Source organism: Onychostruthus taczanowskii, unplaced genomic scaffold (assembly GCF_017590055.1).
Source record: "Onychostruthus taczanowskii isolate IOZ18803 unplaced genomic scaffold, ASM1759005v1 scaffold19, whole genome shotgun sequence".
NCBI lineage: Eukaryota > Metazoa > Chordata > Aves > Passeriformes > Passeridae > Onychostruthus > Onychostruthus taczanowskii.
This window is the reverse complement of record NW_024499128.1, coordinates 980,420-1,001,107: the sequence shown is the minus strand read 5'-3', so window position 1 is coordinate 1,001,107 and position 20,688 is coordinate 980,420. Positions and strand designations below refer to the sequence as shown.

The 20,688-nt window shown below is 40.6% G+C and overlaps 1 protein-coding gene across 1 annotated transcript in view; it reads right to left on the bottom strand.

Annotated features, from left to right (window-relative positions):
- RBFOX1 (RNA binding fox-1 homolog 1) overlaps nucleotides 1-20,688 on the bottom strand; it is a 1,146,709-nt gene that overhangs the window by 863,309 nt on the left and 262,712 nt on the right. The window contains exon 3 of the mRNA XM_041401522.1: nucleotides 15,051-15,083. Within this exon, the coding sequence (XP_041257456.1) occupies nucleotides 15,051-15,083 (33 nt within the window). The remainder of the gene's footprint in view (nucleotides 1-15,050; nucleotides 15,084-20,688) is intronic.

The following is a 20,688-nucleotide window of genomic DNA, read 5'->3' as shown; positions in this document are numbered from 1 at the left end:
ATACACAAGAGGGTAAGTTGCCTCTGAACCCTGTGAAAAGCAGATACTTCAGGGGAGCATGACAGAACAATGATCTCGATTTTCCAGTGTTAAAAACTCCCTGTCCTTGCAAGCAGCAATATATCTGTGTTAAAATTAACAGTGATACCTCACTGGAACAGGGAAGTTGATACAAGAGGTCAAAATCAGTTAATTACTGAAAAGATGTGTTTATGGATACACCAGGGCTTAAAGAGATGTTCAGTTCTCACATTGCCATGTAGGAGCGGGGTTGTACCCAGATACACCCCAGCAGATGATCTATTCCTCACAGACTATTCTTTTAATTACATTGTGTGCAAAACAGACCAAAACAAACTTCGTGGTTTGGATTTTTCCTGGAAATGAGCTAGCCTAGTTAGGAAACTGCTAAAAAGCAGATTGTGCCTGGTGTGGAGGGGTGATGCTGATGAGCTTTGTACGTGTGACACAAGGGAAATCTCCTCCATCCCATCAGAAGTTCCATTTAATGAGGGATCATAAATATCTGCTGCTTTTAACCATGTGCACAGCACAAAGAATTATGCCCCACTGCACCTCTCAGCTTCTGAGACCTTCAAAGTTGGAATATTCCAGAGAAAGCTGAACATCCACCCTCAACTCATCAGTTATCAACACCACACTGCCTGCTCTGGATCAACAGGATTTGAATGAAAAGTCCTCCCCTAATCCTCCTCTTTGAAAGGAAAATATCTATGCATTTAAAACATCATCTGCTTCATTCCTTCACCCATCAGAAGAGCTTATCTGCAGCCCTAGACAAGTGAGAACATTCCAAGTTATGTGTGAAAAGCAAATGGGGAAAAGAAGAGTGGTAAATTTGACAGTGGTCAATATGTTCAAAAGTTTGAATGAAAATCTGAATGATGTAAAGATAAAACACACCCTAATTATGTAGTAAGCCAAAACAGTTTTCATAGTGCTTTCATCTATGTAGTATTTTACATTCATAATTGAAAAGCGCCTACTAATGCATTTACCTGAGATATGCTATGATCACACAGGGAATAAAGTTGCTTATTCTCATTTATAAAGCTGAAACAACTTGTTTTGCTTATTTTAAGGCAGGAGAATACAAAATTTGCAATATTTTTATAAAAAATTATGATTTGACTAAAAAACCCAAACATTTCAAAAAGAAAATGTATAATTAGAAGCCTTTCTCTGCTATTTATTTACAGAGTAGTCTTCAAGTCACTGAACTGAAAACCCAACTAATTTTGACCTTAGATATAAAAAAGTTTCTAAAGCCTAAATGAAAAAGGAAGTCCATAGAACAGCTCATGTACATGGTCAGCTTCTGTTGTTCTGTCTTTGAAAGGCCTCAGTGTCAAGGTCTGCTTAGTTACTCATTCATCCAATTTTAAATTATTAAATGTGCTTTTGCTTTGCACAAATTTCCTCTAACCTACCCACCTTTTTTTTTTTTTTTTTCTTCTGAGAACTGAGGGAAGAATTGAGCTTGGCATTTTGATGAGCTCCCATTGCCAGCTCAGGAGAGGCTTGGATCAGCCATAGCCCAACTTATGGAATCTAAACCTCCACTAAAATACACAAAGAAATTCACAGTGACTTGAAAGATCACTTTCTTTTTCCATAGGGGAAATCCCACAGAGGCTCGAGTAGAAAAGCCCAACAATAGTGTTTGAGAAACAGAGCTGAAGCACCAGAGGGTTATCCAGATAACCAGAGCTTTTCTTCATTAGTAGTAGAGAAAAAGAAAAGGTGGAGAACCTAAAAATACCCTGAAAGGCTGCCACAGAAATTTTTCACCACTGTACTGGTGGTGGGAAAAAACGAAACAAAAAAAACAAAAAAAAAAAACAAACCAAAAACCAACCAAAAAACCCACGAAAAAAACAAAACAAAAAAAAAAAAAACCAAACAACCAAAAAACCCACGAAAAAAACCCAAAAGAAGTCTTGATTTTTGACTACTTGAGGAGATTTTCCAAGACAAAAGACTTTTTTGCCCTCTTATCCCGCTGCTCTTCCCAGGTGCCAAGGAAATTGTAAACAAGACTAATAATGAGAGAGAAATCACTCCAGAGCAAAGTGGTATTCTGGAGGAAAAGGCTTTCTGGAGTTGTTATTTCTTATTTCTTCCCCCAAGCAACAGCTCATTCTTACCTGGGCCATGATCTCCAGGGAAAACTATGATTGCAGCACTGATAAAACATCAGAAATAAGTCCTTAAAACACCTCACACACAAATTTCTTATTCTCCAAGTGATTCATTGGAGAATGACCACATCAAGAAGAAGCAGACTCATTTTTAAAGAAATTCTTTCCATGCCATTCCCTGACAGTGCCACCATTAACCTGGGCATGTTGGTATTTTCTTTTGTGAACTGCCTGACCTTTACCCTGCCAGAGCCTTTGTCCATGGGCTGCTAGAGCCTCCGTGCCCTCAGAAATGCCACCCAAAGTGCCATCAAATTCCAGCCCCTCTGTTCTGCACTGTGCACCAGCTGGCAGCCCTACAAGCACACAAGGATTTTTTTTTCCCCAAGAAGACAAATACCAGCAAATTGAATTACTGTGCTAACAGGAGCAAATAAAATTTATTTAGAAAAAGAATGCATAGTGAGATTATCTAATTAAAATTATTCAGATTTGCTTTGCACTGCCAGTGTTTTGAAGAAGGATAGCAGGTAGTACAGTATCTAGTCCCTGTGAATTTATTAGTGTTGAGCTTTAACCCTACAACTGTCAGCTCTGATTGGAAAAATTATGTTCAAGGTTTTGTAGCAAGAAGTGATTAAGTGCATTTACAAAGTGAGGACATCCGTTCCCAAGCTGCCTAACATCAATTAAAGGAGGCCAAATTAAATCGATGTTTTAATTCTACAAAATTAATGGTAACTTTTTTTTAATAGATGTAACAACATTTCCCTGAGGTCCTGTAATAAATTCTTATCACAGCAACTCATGTAGAAAGTAAATGGTTACATATCCATGAAAATGCCATGTTTAAAACCAGTTATGGGAAAGATGACAATGAGATCCTTAATGATTCTAGTGTTCTTCCAGGAATTTTATACTTGATTTAATGTTTGAGAGTTCTTTACTTTTAAACATGAGGAAAGCATGAAGGAAAAAACATTTTTGTTTATTATGGAAGTATTAAATTTTTTTGCATTAGTTCATTTTAAATAGAGCATTCCCCTAAACTCACGGGATCAGGAGCTAATTAAGGTTACTTGTAATTACTTTTAATCAAAATGCAATCATATGTCTTTACTTTATGTCATCCTATAAAAGGCAAGGGGGATTTTTTAATTTGTTTTGTTTGGGGGACTGGTTTGTTTGTTTGTTTTTGGTTTTAAGTGTTGGGTGACATAACCCAAACACTTCAATTTTCCATATCATCATTCCTGCTCAGGAGACGAAGAGACTGGAGATATCTGAGATGCAATTTTTCAAGCTAGAAGCTGAGATGAAGGCACCTGCTCCTTGTGGCAGAGTGACACTGGCTGGGGGTGATAAGGAATTAGACACTCATCACCTCTGGGAGAGGCAGCTGAATTAATGGCTCTTATGGTTTCTAAACTATCACATTCTCTCTGCCATAATGCTCTTGTAATTATTAGAAAATACACATTTGACTACTTTCCATGGCTCCTTTAATTTAGTATTTAAAGCATTAAGTAAAGAGCCATAAACCAAAATTTCTGATAGTTAACAGCCACATTCAGGAGTATTTGTCACTGCCATTAACTCTTCTTCTTCTGGAGGATCTCTCCTAAAACATTGTTCTGAGAAGAACCATGATGCAGTATATGATACAATGAATAAAGCATTTATTAAAAGCTTAAGAGAAACAGGATTAAATTACTCTGCCTGTTTGGTTCAGCTTTCTGTTTATGTAAGTCTAGGCCTTAACCTGCTCCTGGGCTTCTCTTCTGAAAAGTACAACCCGTATCCAATTGGATTCTCAAGTCCATGCAAGACAAACTAAAGTGATGAACATAGCCCAGCTCTTGAACACTGATTTTATAAATTCAGCACACTCTCAGTATTGATTTAAAATGCAGTTTTGTAACACAGGCTTTGTAGTGATGCTCCAAAATTCATTAAACACCACAGATATTTCCTCCTAGGACATTATTCTGGTCTCCTGACAATCGGTGGCTTTACCAACATGTAATCATCTATGTTTATCTGGAGATGCCCTTGTGTTATTTGTCAGAATAAATCATCTAGAGCTCAAACACAATGCTGTTTCCAATTTCATGTTTTCACAAGTCCTGCTGAATGTGAAGAGCTGTTCAGCTGGGAGCTGCTTTGCCTCCCCAGAGAAGTTACAACAAAAGACATTCACTGAATCCAGAGCAGGAAAGAAATTCTTGTGTTATGTTTGAAGTGTAAGAATGTAAAGTCTGCATAAAAATGTAATCGAATTTAAAAGATTGAACACTTTGAGCTTCTCTACATGGTTTGGATCTACTCTGAATTCTTCAAATCCTACTCGGGACATTCACTATGTCCTTTGGGAACAAAGGGCACTAAGGAAGAAGGAAATGAGATACAGCGAGGAGAGCAATTTTCAAACCAACTGCTGGGAGTTACTCTGTTATAGATACCCTGTGAAGATGATTCTGAAGACTTTAGCCTAGCCCCAAAATCAAACTCCCAATCCAACAATGTCCTTTAGTTAGAACACTTTAGTAATTCAGCACATCATATGCCAATAGTTCATTAATAAGTGAATAAACCACTTCCACACTGCAAGTAATTGAAAACTCTTTATCAGAACCAGAAACTAAAATCATGTTTCAGTGGCAGAAAAATGTGGAACTGCTGGGGAAAAAGGTGCCTTAACAAGCACCTGTACACCCTAGGCTGCCTCTGTCATCTGCCATTTCCTAAGGTGGAAAATGCAGATCTTCCCTAAGCAAAGGGGCTTCCCCTACAACAGACATGTATTAATTATGACCTCTGAGAAAACTCAAGAAAAAGAAGTATTTTGGCTATGCCTTGTTGATCTTTCTTCCAGGTTGCCATTACTGGGGAGGAGAAAGGCTCTGTTCCACCCAGTACTCCTCAGCTCCACACTTTCCTCCAGCACTCCAGAGTCTCTCCCACGTCTGCTCTGTTTTCTCCTCTGCAGTGCTGGGCAGCAACTTCTCTTTTTTTCTCCTTAAAGCAGCTACACCAGTACAGGCACTGCTGTTCTCCTTCCCAGAACCCAGCTTATGCAAAGCAGGAGACTGAGAACAATGCTGATTTTTTCTTCCCCTATTGCAGCAACATGAACATTTCTCCAAGCAACCACTGCAGTTTTAAATCGTCTCAAACCCTCCCTGGGTTTGTACAGAAGGGTAGGAAACACATTTAGTGGCTGTTAAACATGAATGGGAAAGCAAAATATTTTAGTACTTCAGTCAAAAGAATGAACCAAACACACACTGCCCCCAAACACCCCCTCATAATTCTGGATATTTACCTTTGCAGTGAGTATTGCTGCTAAGAAAACTGGTTTTTAAAAGTGCAAAGGGAATGGGCAGCAGCACCCTTCCACAACTTCCTGGTGAAGTCCCAACCCAAAATGCTGCTTGGCTCACAATTGCTTTATCTGTGAATAGATGTTGCCTATGAATATCTATTTTTATAAACACATTATTCCCCCTAAACCTAAACCCCTCATGCTCTCTAAGTGCTGCATCAATGTGTTTGTACTGATGGAAACATTTCCCTTTGTCCTGCCCTGGAACTTATGGTTTGTTTGCTCCAAACTCCTCACATTCTATTCAGAAACTTTTCCCAAAATATCTATTTTGCCCATTTTGGGCTCAATGTTAAGCAGCAGCACAAGGTTTAATTAATAAGAAATCCAATCTTTTCTGCATTTTCACATATAAATTAAAGGTGTTGAACTAAATATCTGATGGAAAGATATCTGGTTTTGACCAGACACTGAAGTTCCTTTTTCTATTTAAAAGTGACCTTTGGGCACTGATTATTAACAATTTAAACCCCTCTTTCTCAGCTTCTGCCACCTCCTACCTAAATTGAGATCACGTTCACTGCTCCTAAAACCTGGCAGGGTTCCATTAAGGCCCAGCTCCATTAAAGTTTATGAAGCTCTGCCAATTTCCCTGGCAGAGAATTTGGCCTGTGGTTTTTTAAAAGGTTGTAAGCCTTGCCTGCAAATACTACAATTCCATGTGGAATTCAGCTACTTTTTAATTTTTACAGCTGCCCATGTCAGCCAAAAGGTCTTGTCTTTAGACTATGAAATTCTTAACCACCTTCCAGTACTCTTCCAGGCTCTTAAGAAGGGAATTTTTATCACATTGATTTACATTATGAAATTTCATCTTTTGCTCTTGCTGCTGTAAATTTTTGTTCCATATCGAGAAAAGAAAACTTTTTTTCACCAATTATAGAAATAAAAGGCAGAAGTTTATTCACTCTACTTTTTACTAACAGAATTTCCAGTATAGGTTTTCAGTGTAAGAACTGAATAACCACCTGTACTCCTGCTAACCTGATTTACAATAATTAGTCAAAGGAACGAGAACAGTCCCAAACCAAATTTCACTAGGCCTGAAGATGGAAGAAAACCTTGGTAAGAATCAGAAAAAAAGTTACTTTCAAATATCTGGCTCCTTATTTTAAACAGCTAATGGTGAATATTAATGTACTTTCAGCTAAAACTTCCTTTGGATGTTTTTCTATAAGTACACTTCTTTTGTTAATGATGTGTTTCATAAACATGACAATTGTAGCCCATGATTTTTTCCCAGCACACAGCCAAGGAATACATCCAATTTTAATGGGAAGAGCATGCAAAGGCCTTCTGAATGTTAGTCCTTGCAGAAGGAAGAGATTTATCTTCAAACAAAGATCTACTTAAATATGTTTGTGACAGCTGAGGAATTTATCTCCAATTCTTTTTGCCTGTGGTGTGCCACATTGCTATTTTCCCCATAGCAGCATGCAAGAAGCAAACTAAGATGTCATATACATAATACAGAGATAAAAAATGACCCTATTTCCATGTCCATGTGATAAATGGAATGAAAGTTCAGTGAACACATATTTGCACATTAATTGAACTGCATGATTCTGTCCTGTTCAATCAAGTCACGACTCTGTGTACCACAGGAAATTTTTCCCCAAGAACCATTAAACCAACCTTATTGCTTAAACACATACACATTTTTACCTATTTATCTTCCTGCCTTGCCAAGATAGAAGAAAAAAGTTACCTCTGCATATTCACATGATTGAAAACACATACACAGGAATTTATACATTCCTACATCACATCACTGTAATGAGAATCTGAACTAAGTGTTGCTGCTCACTGTAATCATCGGAGAACAAAGGTATTTGATCAACTTTCTCACCTATAAATATTTAGGAGACATTTGAGCTTTGAGAATATTAAGTTTTCCCTTAGAAATCAAGTTTCCTTTAGCTGATTTAATCATCAAGATCAATATAGCCCATCTAGAGCTGTGACAGTGTGATATTCTTGAAATCCACAACTGAGGACTGACAGAAGTGTGATTAATACAGCACCTTAAAACCTTCATCAAAACACATCCAGATTCTCCCACAGGCAGTGAAAACTTACAGCATTCAGCAAGAGGATGTGGAAGGGAAGCAAGAAACAGAATCAATAAACAAAGTGCACTTTCAAGTCAATACCAACCCTTTAGTGAGACAAGCTTATATTCACTTCTGTCACCATCAAATTCCTGCTGCACTTTACTGAAACACATTCTGGAGACGCATGTCCATGGAATGTGTGTGTTTATATCCACACCCACAGAAAAGGCATGCAGGATGGCTCACTGCTGTCATTTTTAAATCTCATTTTCTTCAGAAGCCTCCTAGGAGTCCTGTCCAAACAGCTTTGGGCAGAGTGGGGAGGGGGCGGGGGGTTGCTGGTGGGGATGCAATTTTTAGATCCTTGGGGGAGAATTCCAGTTTCAGGCTCAGTGGTTGAATCCAAACAGCCACATCAGCCTGGGGAGCTCTGGGTACATTTCCCCTGCAGGAGCTCACTCTGCAAAGTGCAGTGACACCCAACACAATGCCAGCCTTGGGTCCCCCCTGTCCCGTGAACAGCCTTGGAGCCATGACCAAAGGGACTGGGCAGCCTTTGGGTGAGAGAAGGACAAAAGAGAAACCTGTGGAAACTTCACAAAGCAGACCTCAAAAGAAAACTACAAAACTAAACCAAACCCAAACTACCAAACTCCCAAAATCCCAAGCCCAGTTAAAAGACTGTTTGCAGATATAGAGACTTCATTGGGGAAGTTTGTGCAACTTTGAATGAAGTAAATGGAGGTAACTGAATTAGTCCATGGACCATTTTTCATACATATACTTAAAAAATATCCCAAGTCTAAAGCCCATGTAGGCAACAGAGTCCCAGCTACCAGAGGCATACATAAGAGCCTGCATGGTATCATAGCAGTAAAGATTGCAGTCAACAAATATTCAGCCCTTGCTTTGTGATCCCTCTCCTAGGAGCACCATGACACACCTGGGCACTCTTCAGGCTGTGCTGGGACACCTCAAAAAGCACCTTTTTAAAAGCCTACAAGACCCAAGCTTTTGTCACTTGACCTGAGTAAAGGTAATTTATGTGTCCAAGTCCTTGCCAAACTGGATGACAATTAAAGCCAAATACTTATTTAAAGAAATACAAAATGAAGACTCAAGTTCCAATCATATATGTATTATAAATGCTCTATTTAATAATATATAACCAGTAAATTAGACAACTGGTTGTGTTTAAACTGATGTATTGCACAATTCATTCTATCAGGGGGATTATGAAAGTTTGTAATTTCCATTCATTATCTTTTGTTGAACTACTTACTTTTCAGTGGTAGAAGCTTCTGCTTCCATGAGTAAAGTCGTCCCCAAACCATAAATTATATCCTACAGTTTTGACATCATTTATTTTCATACCATTATACATGCCAACCTTTTGACTACTCAAGATCAAAAGAGTTGCTCTCCAGGCTCATATTTCACTATAGCTCTCATATTTTATGCAGCAAATTAGGTTTTACAGTAGCAGCTGCAGCAAGACTGTCTCTCACACTGCACAGCTTAAAATTACTGCACAGGATTTCAGAGGGAAGGAGCACAATCCTAGAAATTCATGCTCAAGTTAAAAATGGATGAAAACTTTGTATAATTCTTCTCCATCCATTTTGTGTAGTCCTTTTACATCTCTGTGTAGCTAATGGGGTTAAACCTCAAAACTACAAAAGGAAGTCGGGATTCTGCCTTTGGTGATAAAATTTGGAGGGGAATCCATCCAATCCCGGTGAAGGCAGGTATTTGGTGTGTTCAGGGGGGGCTACACCCCAGGCACATCCGAGGGTCACCCTCCAGGCACACACTGCCATGAATTTCCTTCCTGCCACGTTTGCAATGTCCATATTAACTTGTCAGGATAATTGCTCCAGCTGGGAGCTCCCATCACTGCCAATCAAAGGTTTATTGGGGATCTGAAGACACAGAAGGAGCTCAGCAGGATTTATATGGGACACTGAGTTACCCAGAGACACCTTTCACTGGGAGCTCAGACCCTTAATCAGCTTGCATGGTTGAAAAATACTTTTTAGTGGAAATAACTGAAGTCACAACATCAAAATCTCAACTTCTGCACAGTTCAGATCTAAAAGCTTGAAAATTAAAAATAATTTTAATTTATAAGTCTTGATTTTACACTTTACAATTATAAATATTCTTAGTTATGTTATGCAGAATCATGGCACCATTGCTGTTACCTTTTTAAGAAAAAGTATTGGTACCTATTTATACACTATTTGTACAGCTTGATTTAGCCAAATCTAAAGTCAACAGACCAAGCAAAAATTACAGTCTTACTGCAATAATTATCCTTTTGATAAATTCTGAAATCCCACTACAAACTACAGAGATTTTAAACACTCAAAATAATCAAAATTATGATTATAAGGAAAACTTTATGCTATACTCCTATAGATTTGTAGTTTTCTTTAAAAGCACGTATTTTCTTGCTAAGGATCCTAAAGATAGGAACTTTAAAAAATACTAATAGCAAATTCTTTATTAGTCATCATGATTGATCACTCCATGCCTCAATCCACTTGGAGGGAAGAGGGAATACAGAGCTGGGTAAGATTAACAATGCACAGTTTCAAGCAAAAGCTGTGGCTGATGCAAAGTATTGATGCACCAGAACGGGGAGAAGCTGTAATCCACTCACTCATTCTGAAAAACAACCTGAAAATAGAAATGGAAATGTCTCCTGTCCTGAGCACACACATCCCCTGCAGTGATGGCACACGAGGTCCTTGCATGTTAAGTGTACTGGGGAGAATAAAGTAGGGCAGGGAGGGGAGGGAGGCTGAATGACATGTTTTTATGTTTTTATACAGCACCTGCAATTTACCCTGACAGCATCCAACCAAGCATTCATCTCTCCCAAGATGAAGTTCCCACTGATATCATAGTTTTCCCATAGAAATCAATCAGACAGCCAACAGGACTTAAAAATTCCTCATGAGCTAGCAGAAAGAATTATAAGTCTAGCAGGAACAGAGCACATTGCAAGGCATCAAAGCAGTTGCTGTAGGACAATATTGGTAGAGGCATATCTCCTGAGCAGGCTCTGCTATCTGTTTACACACACATCTCACTGACTCCTTTTCCAAAAGGAATTAGTTCACCTTGGCATCAGGAGCAGGTAACAGAAGCAGGTATGGTCCTGCTGGCAGTGAGACCCCAGCTCTGCTGCTGCCTCACCACAAGATTCCTTCATTTCTCTTGTTCTGCATCACCTCCAGAGTGTGTCAGACATTGGGCACAGTGTGCAGCACAGCCTGATGGGCTGTGGGCCCCCAGGAGCAGTGCAAGACAAGCAGACAATAATGTGAGCCAGCACAAACCCTTCACAGAATCACAGAATGACCAGGTCAGGTTGTGTCAGTGCTGCTGGAGACAGAGCCCAGCCCCGGCTGAGCACAGGCACATTTCAGGAGCCGTGCAGAGTGAAGAGGGCACCCCTGAGTCTCCTTTTCCCCAGGTGAACACCCCCAGCTCCCTCACACCACGGTCCATGGAGGCTTTCAGGCCGTATCTGCCACGGACACCTCGCACGTGCGTGCTCATACCGCTCATGCAAACACATTTCCTGCACACAGGGTTTCCATACACATGGAACAAATCAAAAACAAGTGAAATTGTCTGTCCTGCCAGTGGATTCTCCTCTCTCCACCCAGGGAGCAGCAGAGGGTGGAAGAAGGGAATCCATGTGCTGGCCCTTTCTGAACACTCTGCTCCCCAGGCCTGACCTGCTCCTGCCACATCAGAGATATGGGGGCTTAACAGTGACATTTCCTGGTCATCAAGGACCTGATGGATCCTTGGATAAATCAGACACACTTCTGTTATCATTAGAGCCATAGTCTCCTTATTATTCTGAGGTTTCCTGTAAACTGTGAATTAACAACCTCCTTGGGCTTTGAGCTGATTTTGATTCCATTTTATTGAGACATATTGGCACCCTTTTCTTTATGAGAGTAAAAAATAGGCTGCCTTGACATTCCTCCCATTAAAGCAGGCAGAGAGTTAACACACAGTCATGCTGAACTTGTATTTCAATCAGGCATGACCTCTCACTTCTCACAAGAAGGCCTTGAACTTCACTGTATCATTTATTCAAATATTGCAGAGGAAAAGAGGAATCACAACAAGCTTTCTCTGTTCTATTTTGGTAACACCATTTGTTTCAGAAAAAGGAAAAGAAATTATGCTTTGCCTAACATAAAGATCATTTATTCTCACTGCTAATTAGAAGGAAGAGCACTCTGGAAAGTCAAATAGTTTGCTGAATGAGACATCTTTTCATGGTGAAAAATGTACATACAAAAAACAATAAAAGGACTAGATGCCATATACCTGTAATAGATAAAGTTAACAGAATGGAAAAAAAGCATTCCTCAAACTGTTGTTCCAGCAAATTACATGAAAACTCATTTTACTGTGTATTATGGGAATTGCTACAGTGTACAGTTTTATTTGAGACTGATCTCAGGCCCATTTTGTAATAGTATTAACAGAATCTGTTATGGGTTTGAACAAGAAACCAGGGTAAACTGTGATAAAATCTTTGTGTTCGACTACCTATGCATAACTTATTCCTTTTTAAGATGCCTCTAACTTGCATATTTACAAGACTATGACCCTAACAGACATGGTGTGGGCAGATTTGGCAATTATTTTTGGAAGGCTTTGCTGCCTACAGCTTTGACTCTGTCACTATTTGTTGTCCCTTTGTTTTAAATGAAGGAAGGAAGGTCCTGGGATCACTTGACAGCTTCCTCTAGATGTTCTCATCTCTGTGGTGCTATGTGGCAACCAGCATTTAGAACAAAACCCAGCTGGTTTGTATCTTCCTAAAACATTCAGGAGCTGCACAAACACACTAAGTTTTCATCCAGACTTCATACAAAATTTAGTAAGGGAACACAGCAGTGTCACCTAAGAACAAAGAAAAAGGAATAAACAAATTTCAAGACTACTCAGATCAACAGTTCAAGAGCAAGCACGTAGAGGCTCTGATAAAAGATTTTAGAAAACAAACCTAAGTACTTCTTTATTCAAAAGCAGAGCAGAGAGCTTCCACACAAGCACTCCAACAGCAAACAGTGGAGGAGCTCGAATGAGATAAGACCTGACATAAAGGTAAGCCAGAACAAGGGGATTTGGGGTTGTAGCTTTCTCAGAACTGTTCATGAAGACCCAAAGATAAAGCAAAATCAAATCAAATCAAATCAAATTAGGCAAAACTCAGGGCCGCTATTCTCAAAGCCGAGGAAATGTCCTGTGTGTCCTGTCATCCCCACAGTTATGTAAGGCCTCCAAACCCCACCAGAACTGTGATGTTGTGCCCGTGTGGCTTCCAGAAAGAAAGGTAAGCCAGAACAAGGGGATTTGGGGTTGTAGCTTTCTCAGAACTGTTCATGAAGACCCAAAGATAAAGCAAAATCAAATCAAATCGAATCAAATCAGGCAAAACTCAGGGCCGCTATTCTCAAAGCCGAGGAAATGTCCTGTGTGTCCTGTCATCCCCACAGTTATGTAAGGCCTCCAAACCCCACCAGAACTGTGGTGTTGTGCCCGTGTGGCTTCCAGAAAGAAATTTTGAGCAGCTTGCCATTATGACAAAGGAACCGTTTCCCTCAAGCTGAAAATCCATCAAGCAGTTCTGCATGCCTGTTATCTTTTTATTTGCTATTTTATGTGAGTTACTCCACTCAACTCAGTCAGATATTTCCCAACAACATTAATGCCCTGATTAAGGAAAATATTTAATTATCCTTTACCTCCAATTAAGATTTGCCCTATATTGGGGAACTTTGGCAATCCTTCTGAGCACTTTCATGAATGGGAGAAACAGCACCCAGCCATAACCTCACGCACAGATCTGTGCCTACAAAGTCAGCAGGCCCACAGCTGGTGCAAACCTCAGCTGGTGAGCTCTTAAAAAACAGCCAATATGTTAACTCAAGGTTTTGGAATCAATAGAGCACTAACAAACAAAGCAATTCAACTGGCCAACACAGAAACTTGCAATATTCCCAAAATTTTGCACATACAAGAGAAAAACGTACATGAGAACATTTGACAAATAAATAAGAAAACAGACTGCATAGAAGGTAGCAGAGTCAATAGCAGTACCCACACAGTGAAAAATCTCAGCCCCAAAATCCCATTGCAAAACAAGAAACTGAAAATGACTTCTGATAGAACAGCACCAAACATTTGAACAGTGCAACAGTGCAAAAACAGATACAAATCCTACTGCTGAAACTCCCTGAGACAAGCCAAGTATGCAATTGAATCAGACCAGCTAAATTGAACACTGATATTACAGTCTCAATCTAAATAAAAATGAATGATCTCATTCTTTTGCAGTATGCAAGTGAACTCATGTTCTTTAAAGTAACTAGCACAGTTTATCTATCCTCTTTAATAATGCAATTTAATTTACCAAAGGTTCATATTAAAAATTTATCCAGCAGTTAGAGTCACCTACATATTTTGTCACAGTTAAACATTAGCTTTGGAGCACACCACGGATTCTCTACTGTGAGTCCGAGAAGGGTTTCACAGAGGAATACTCTGAGCTTCCAATTGACATTACAAATAAATGACTCAGGCACTGTGCACCAAATTAAAATATCTGCCAGTCATTACAAGTGCAGTGACTTGTTCAGGAGAGGCAAATGCATTCAAACACGTTTGTGCTCACAAAGGACTGCCACTTCTGCTTTAGCAGTCGGTTATTCCAAACATACTTCAATAATCAGGATATTTTCACCTCTAAGAACACCTCCAGATCATTCAGAAATACTCACACATCAAGAGGAAAACTGACAAAATAAATGTGAGTCCAAAAGGATTGAGCTAACCCGCAGCAATGTCAAGAACCTAATGCACAACACTGACGACGGCACTCCAGAATTCAAGAAGAACTCAGCTCGGCACAAAATCCAGCTGCTCTTCCATGCTCCAGTCTGTTCCAGCAGCTCCTGGCATGTGGTACAAGAAGAATGAGGCAAAGCAGGTGTGGAGGGGGACAGAACATGCGCCAAGCCCCAGAACCACCTCTGCAGCAGGTACAAGCCAGCTTGGCTGAGGAGCAAAGGAGAAAACGAGAAGGGCACAGGGCAAGGTCAGCTTGCACCTTCTGGGGGTGGGAAATAAAACACTGAACAAGCCTCTGAATTGTGTGGTTTTGATACCATGGAAACCTTCAGAAAGACATGCACAATGGCAAAACTTTCCTAGAAGGGCTTTATGAGCTTAAATATTGTTATACCATGACCAGATTTCCAAAGATTGGCTTGTTAAGCACTAGAAGGAGCACAAATGCCATCCTGAAGTAACTTACACTTTCACCCCGAAATTGTAAGCAAGCTGGCCCCTCTATCAGAAGCACAAAGAGCTATTAACATTCCACCAGTATAAGACAGAATTTCCTACCTCAGCTTTGCTGGCATCCAGCGATGTCAAAACCTGAAAATTGCAGGAAAAATGCATTAGTATTGATCCAGCAAAACAGGAGTGGGATTAATTGGCTTTTGAGGTAACTGACATCAATTGGTTCTGATGGCTTGAGGGAACAGAACTGAAGAGAACTGTCTTTCACACTGAGACTCTTCATCTCTCATGCACTTCAGAAGGCAAAACCAGGCATATATTAAAACAGTAAAATTTAGGAATATTGGGTAAAACTCCAGGAAATACACCAAAAGAGAACTGGGAAAACATGTTTATATTTCTACTTAGTTTTAATTAGTTGATGAAGAGCAATGCAACCATAAGCATTCCAACCCAGACACAATTCCCAGGATACACCCTGAAAAGAGTTCAGTTCCACAGTGGTAGAAGCAACACAGTCTGAAGGCCATGTTCCATGTGGAGCGGAACAAAGGAAGTTTTGCCAGATCCTTCTCACTAGGGACAGCCTGCTGGGCACAGGTGCCCAGGGTTTGGCCACCTGGGAGCTCCAGGGCTGACTTCCAGCAGCCAAAGCTGCCCTGAAGCACAAACATCACCGAGTTCTCTGCCACTCAAGGGTTACACCGAGCTCAGCTGAGGTCAGTGTCCAACACCAGGGAGACACAAAGTCAACTGCTGTGAAAAACTGCACAAAACCCACTGCTGGCAATAGAGAGAAATTCATCATTTATATTAAAGGAACTGAAACATTTTAAGACACATATACACTGCCATAGGTCAAACAAGAGACAGGAAGTTAATAAGCTCATATTAGACTCTGAAGGCTGTTTAACCATGTTGTAAGACAAAAATCTTTGTTAGAACTTTATGTCACAATATTGTCACCATTGTACTAGGTTGAAAAGCCCTTAATAGTCTCCTCACAAATTCCAGACTGACACCTAGCTATAATTCTGTCTGCAGGAGAATAGATCTTCCTTTATATTGGTGTTAATCATCACTTCTAAAGGACATCCCCAGTTCTCCCAAGCTCCCAGGAGCAGGAGGAGGAGTGCCCAGCCATGACCCTGGCTGAGGGAAGGTGGAGGAGAGCACAGTTTATTGAACAGAGCTCAGCCTCTGCACAGCAAAGGAGAAAATTTGTGTGCAGAGCTGCTGTTCAATGGAAGACATCTGTGGATTCATCAAAAACTTATTTCAAAGGAATTTAGGAATGGAAATGAACTCCTGTCACAACACGACACGGCACCTGCAATCACAAACAGTTATTTAATTTAACCTGATTCAAACCCAGGTTCAGCTCTATTTGAAATGTGGATCTTTGTCACTAATGGGATTTTTGAAGCTGTTCAAGAATTTCTCTCACTCGAGCACAACTGACCTTATTTAAATTCTATTTAGTTACAAACAACCTATCGCATTTTTTGTTGTTGTTAATCCTCTTCATCAATATTTTTTAGTGTTAGCAGTTATTTTTCCTTTCCAAAATAAACCATACAAAAAGCCATCCCATCCATTCCCTGCTGGCATTCCCTTTGGTCACTCTGGTAGCATCCCCTCACAAAAAGTTCTTTCTACTAATAGACTCATAGAGTTACACTCAACTTATACCAATTTAATTACATCTTTCTTGGAGACAAATTACTAAAAGTGCATATTGTAGAGGGTACACCAAAAACCTGTCTTAAACCACCAGAATTTGGAGTGGAGCTTCCTGAAGCTGCCATAAATCCTGCTCTAAACCCTCTGTCAAAGGTGCCTATCTTCTCCCTCTATCAGCTTTGCAAGAAAAGTGAATAGAGCTGAACAATGTGACTATTCCAGCCAGGACTCTCTAATGCCTTGCAAGGCAATTACTCTTCTGTTTTAATAATTCACCTTACGTGTCCAAAGACTGTATTTCTATTTTATATTTTTGTACCTTCCTGGTGCTTTACAGTCACCCAGTGGTCAGCTGGACTGCTGGACATATTATGTCCCTATCTTTCTTCTCCAAGTTATTGTCTGATAAATCCCTGCTCAGCAGTTGAATTCCAGTTAGTTCTTAGAAGCATGACCTTTTCCTCAGTATTACTAACATTAATTCACTTTTATTTCAGTCTGCAAGCCCATCCATCTCTTCCTGGATAACACACTCTGTGTTAGCAATTCCTCCCAGCTTTACATTTTTATCAAATTCCATTAGCACATTCTTAGGCCAAGCATACTAATGAAAAATTATCAAACAAAATGACAAATAACACAGTGACACTGCAAAGAGAGGAGCTTTCTGTCCAGCAGTGCAGCAGCAGCTGCCCCTGTACTGCAGGTCAGGGTGCCAGGCTGTCACAGCAGAGTTATCCTGCTGAAATACTGCAGCAGCCAGAGCTACACAGCTGAGAGAACACCTGCACCCAGGCTGGACACAGGGACAGGAACATACCCCCAGTTATTCTGGGAATTCTGCAAAACGATCCTCACACCAGAGGGATTGTGATCTTTGAGAGTACACTCACCACTACACCAATGGAGACAAAGATGGAGTGTTTCTACTTAAAATAATGGCATTTCACAAGCTAATGTTGAATTAATAAACAGTAAAACACATTCATTTAATATTATGGGTCAAACAACACTCATTAAATTAATGGGCTATTGTTAGTCTGTGAAGACCTGACAATTATCTAAAAGTTTTAACAGTGATTTTTATTTATGTCTTAACACAGTGAATTATCATTCTATCTGTAGGACTGATTTCTTCCTCCCCCTCACTCCTACCCCCCTGTTCCCAAAACTTGTAATTTCTAGCCCAGCAGCTGCATCTGCTGTCATGTTTGAGGAGCAGTGAATGAAGACATGGGAGCAGTGTAATGGGTATGACAAAGAACTGCAGTTCCAAGCCAGCCTTTGCTGAGGCTTTCGAGGAAGTGTCTGTGTGTCACAGTGTGATCACTCAATTAAATCCTCTGAGAAGGCACTGCCAGCCCTCAGGCTCCTTAGGCAGAGCTAAGATCTGCAGCCAAGCCACCCGAGACACAAAGCCAATTTATTCACCCCCGGCCCAGGCAATCCTGGGTCAGGAAGCACCTGGAGTGATGTGTCCATGATAAGCTAATTATTGGAGAAGGTGGAAATGGGCTGAGCCCAGGGAGGAGCAGAGAGGAGAGCTGTGCTGCAGACAAGGTGTGTCATCATCAGCTCACCTCATTCCCCTTTGCAGATGCCCTTCTGCAATAATCCACTGCTCTGCCCCACGAGTCCTGTGAGGGATCATCATTTTCTCTCTCCTGCTGCTCCCCCCATGACATTTGATGCCCTAGTTGAAACCACAGCAATTCCACCAGGAGGAATTATGGCTCAGGTGAGGGATCCTTGTCTCTCTCTCTCTAATCCCTCTGTGACATAACAAAACCCTGGGTTTATGTCACTTTCCCAAGCAAAATGCAATTTATTCTTCTTGTGCTACAAGGTAGATGTGACACAGAAAACATCTTTAAAAATGGCTTTTTTGCTATTCCTGGAACTTGTGCTCCATGCAGAACTTCCCATTCTGCATGAGGAATCCTGCAAATACTGACAAAACCACAGACATGGTAATAACACTGCAAAAAGAGTCTTTTAAACTGTTTACTGCTTTTAGCATTTAGAAAGGCCTTGTCTTGGGGTGTATGCATAGTCTCTCTCTCCAGAATGAGCAGAGAACAATATTTGCCATTCTAAACCAGGAAGGCAACAGCTGCTATTTGTTACATATCTCAAGACAACACCTTACCAAAAAGAAATAAAGGAAACTGTCTTAAACAAAGAAAGCTCCTTAAACATGAGGCTGGACAGCTCATTTAGTATCATTTTTGTATTAAAAGTACAAGAAATTCCCTGTGTCAAAGTTCAAAGAAAAAAAAAAAACAGGAAAAAATTGCAAAGTACATGTTTTGAGCCAGGATTTTCAACCGTCCTGTGCCTGAAGGTGAGTGATAATTTCACTGAACTGTCCCATCTCCCCCACACCAGTGTGAAGCCATTTTTCTGTCACTAATTTTTCTAAAAAAGACATTTTAAAAATTTTTTCACTTTCCCACATCAATCTGAATCCTATATATTTAAAAAAACCAAAACCAATCTGTTTTTGTCTTTAATATTTTTCCTCCTTCCCAGGTTCTCATGGAATGAAAGAAAAGATTGGGAAAAAAAATGAGGCCAGAACTAGAAAAAAATCATGCTGCAAATAAACATTTAAAATATGCTAAAGGAAACAATCTTTGGCAATTTGAACTTTAGAAACTTGTTTGGAATAACAGGCATAGAGGATTTTAAGCATGAAGAAAAGATATAAACCTAGAAATAGTAACCTAGAAATAGTATTAATGGAATTGGAATTGTTAATGCCAAGACAGAATTAATTTTATTTCTTTTTAACAAAGATATCTGACAGATAGTCCTGGAGACCAACCCCTCCACTGCTTAACCACTCTTGAAACTGCTGCAATAATACCCTGCAAAGGAGCTCAGCAGGATTTGCACTGGTGAGATCAGGGGCAGAGACTTGACAAGGTCCTGTGGATGGGCTGGCATTTATCTGAACAAATGTGAAATTCTACCTTTAAAGTTTGTCTCACTGAGCTCAGGCAGTATTAAAAAATCACAATTTGATAATCAGTGTGCTGCAACCTTTTATTAAATTAGGAATCCAGCTGTGGGTTGGGTGGGATGGGATATTGATTGCCCACTGGCTTTTCCCAGTTTTGTCTGCCTGGAGCAGCCAGCCTGGCTCCTCAGGGTTCAGGGCAGATTTCTGATTGTGGCTCCCAGTCCAGGCCACTGAGCAGAACCTGAGCTGCTGGAGCTCTTTTATGGCAGTGGCCTGGGTTGTAAGATGTGGTTTGGGGATGCGTATTCCATTGCCATCTGTCAGAGGTGGGCAGTTCTCTGTGTTCATGGGGCAGTTTTCTTTTTATCTCTCCCACAGCCCATCCTCCCTCAAGGAGATCTCTGCTGTCCATGCCCACTGAGTGTCCCTGCAGGGCTGATCAAATTCCATCATCCCATGGGGAGATGCTCCACCCAGGGGAGGAGCCAAGCATTCCTACCTGGATACAATCTGATCTGGAACAGCACAGCAGCCTTTGCCCACTGCATTCCCAGAGGAGCAGCTTTCTCCTGCCCTGCATTCCCAGAGGGAGAGCAGGCCCATCTCCAGCAGCCCTGGAGCTCCAGAGGAAAACTGCAGCCTTGTGCAGGATCCCTGCTCCAGCAGAACCACAGCTGGCACTGCAGGAGGGCTGAGCCCCCATGGGATGGGACTGTGCCACCACCCTGACACACAGGGGGACAGGGCATGTTTTCTGGCAGTGTTGTTTTGTATTACTGCATTTTTTTTCTATTTTTATTGTTCTTCCCTAATAAAGAGTTGTTATTTCTACTCCCATATCTTTGCCTGAGAGCCCCTTAATTTCAAAATTATAATAATTCATAGGAAGGGGGTTTACATTTTCCATTTCAAGGGAGGCTTCTGCCTTCCTTAGCAGACACCTGTCTTCTCAAACCAAGACAGGCTGCAAAGAAACCAGCCCTGTGCTGAGTGTTCTTCACTAGCTCTGACTCCATGAGGTGAACAATTACCTGTAATCTCACTGCTCCACTGTGATAAACAACAGCAGGGGAACAGCAGAAAGAAAAAAGA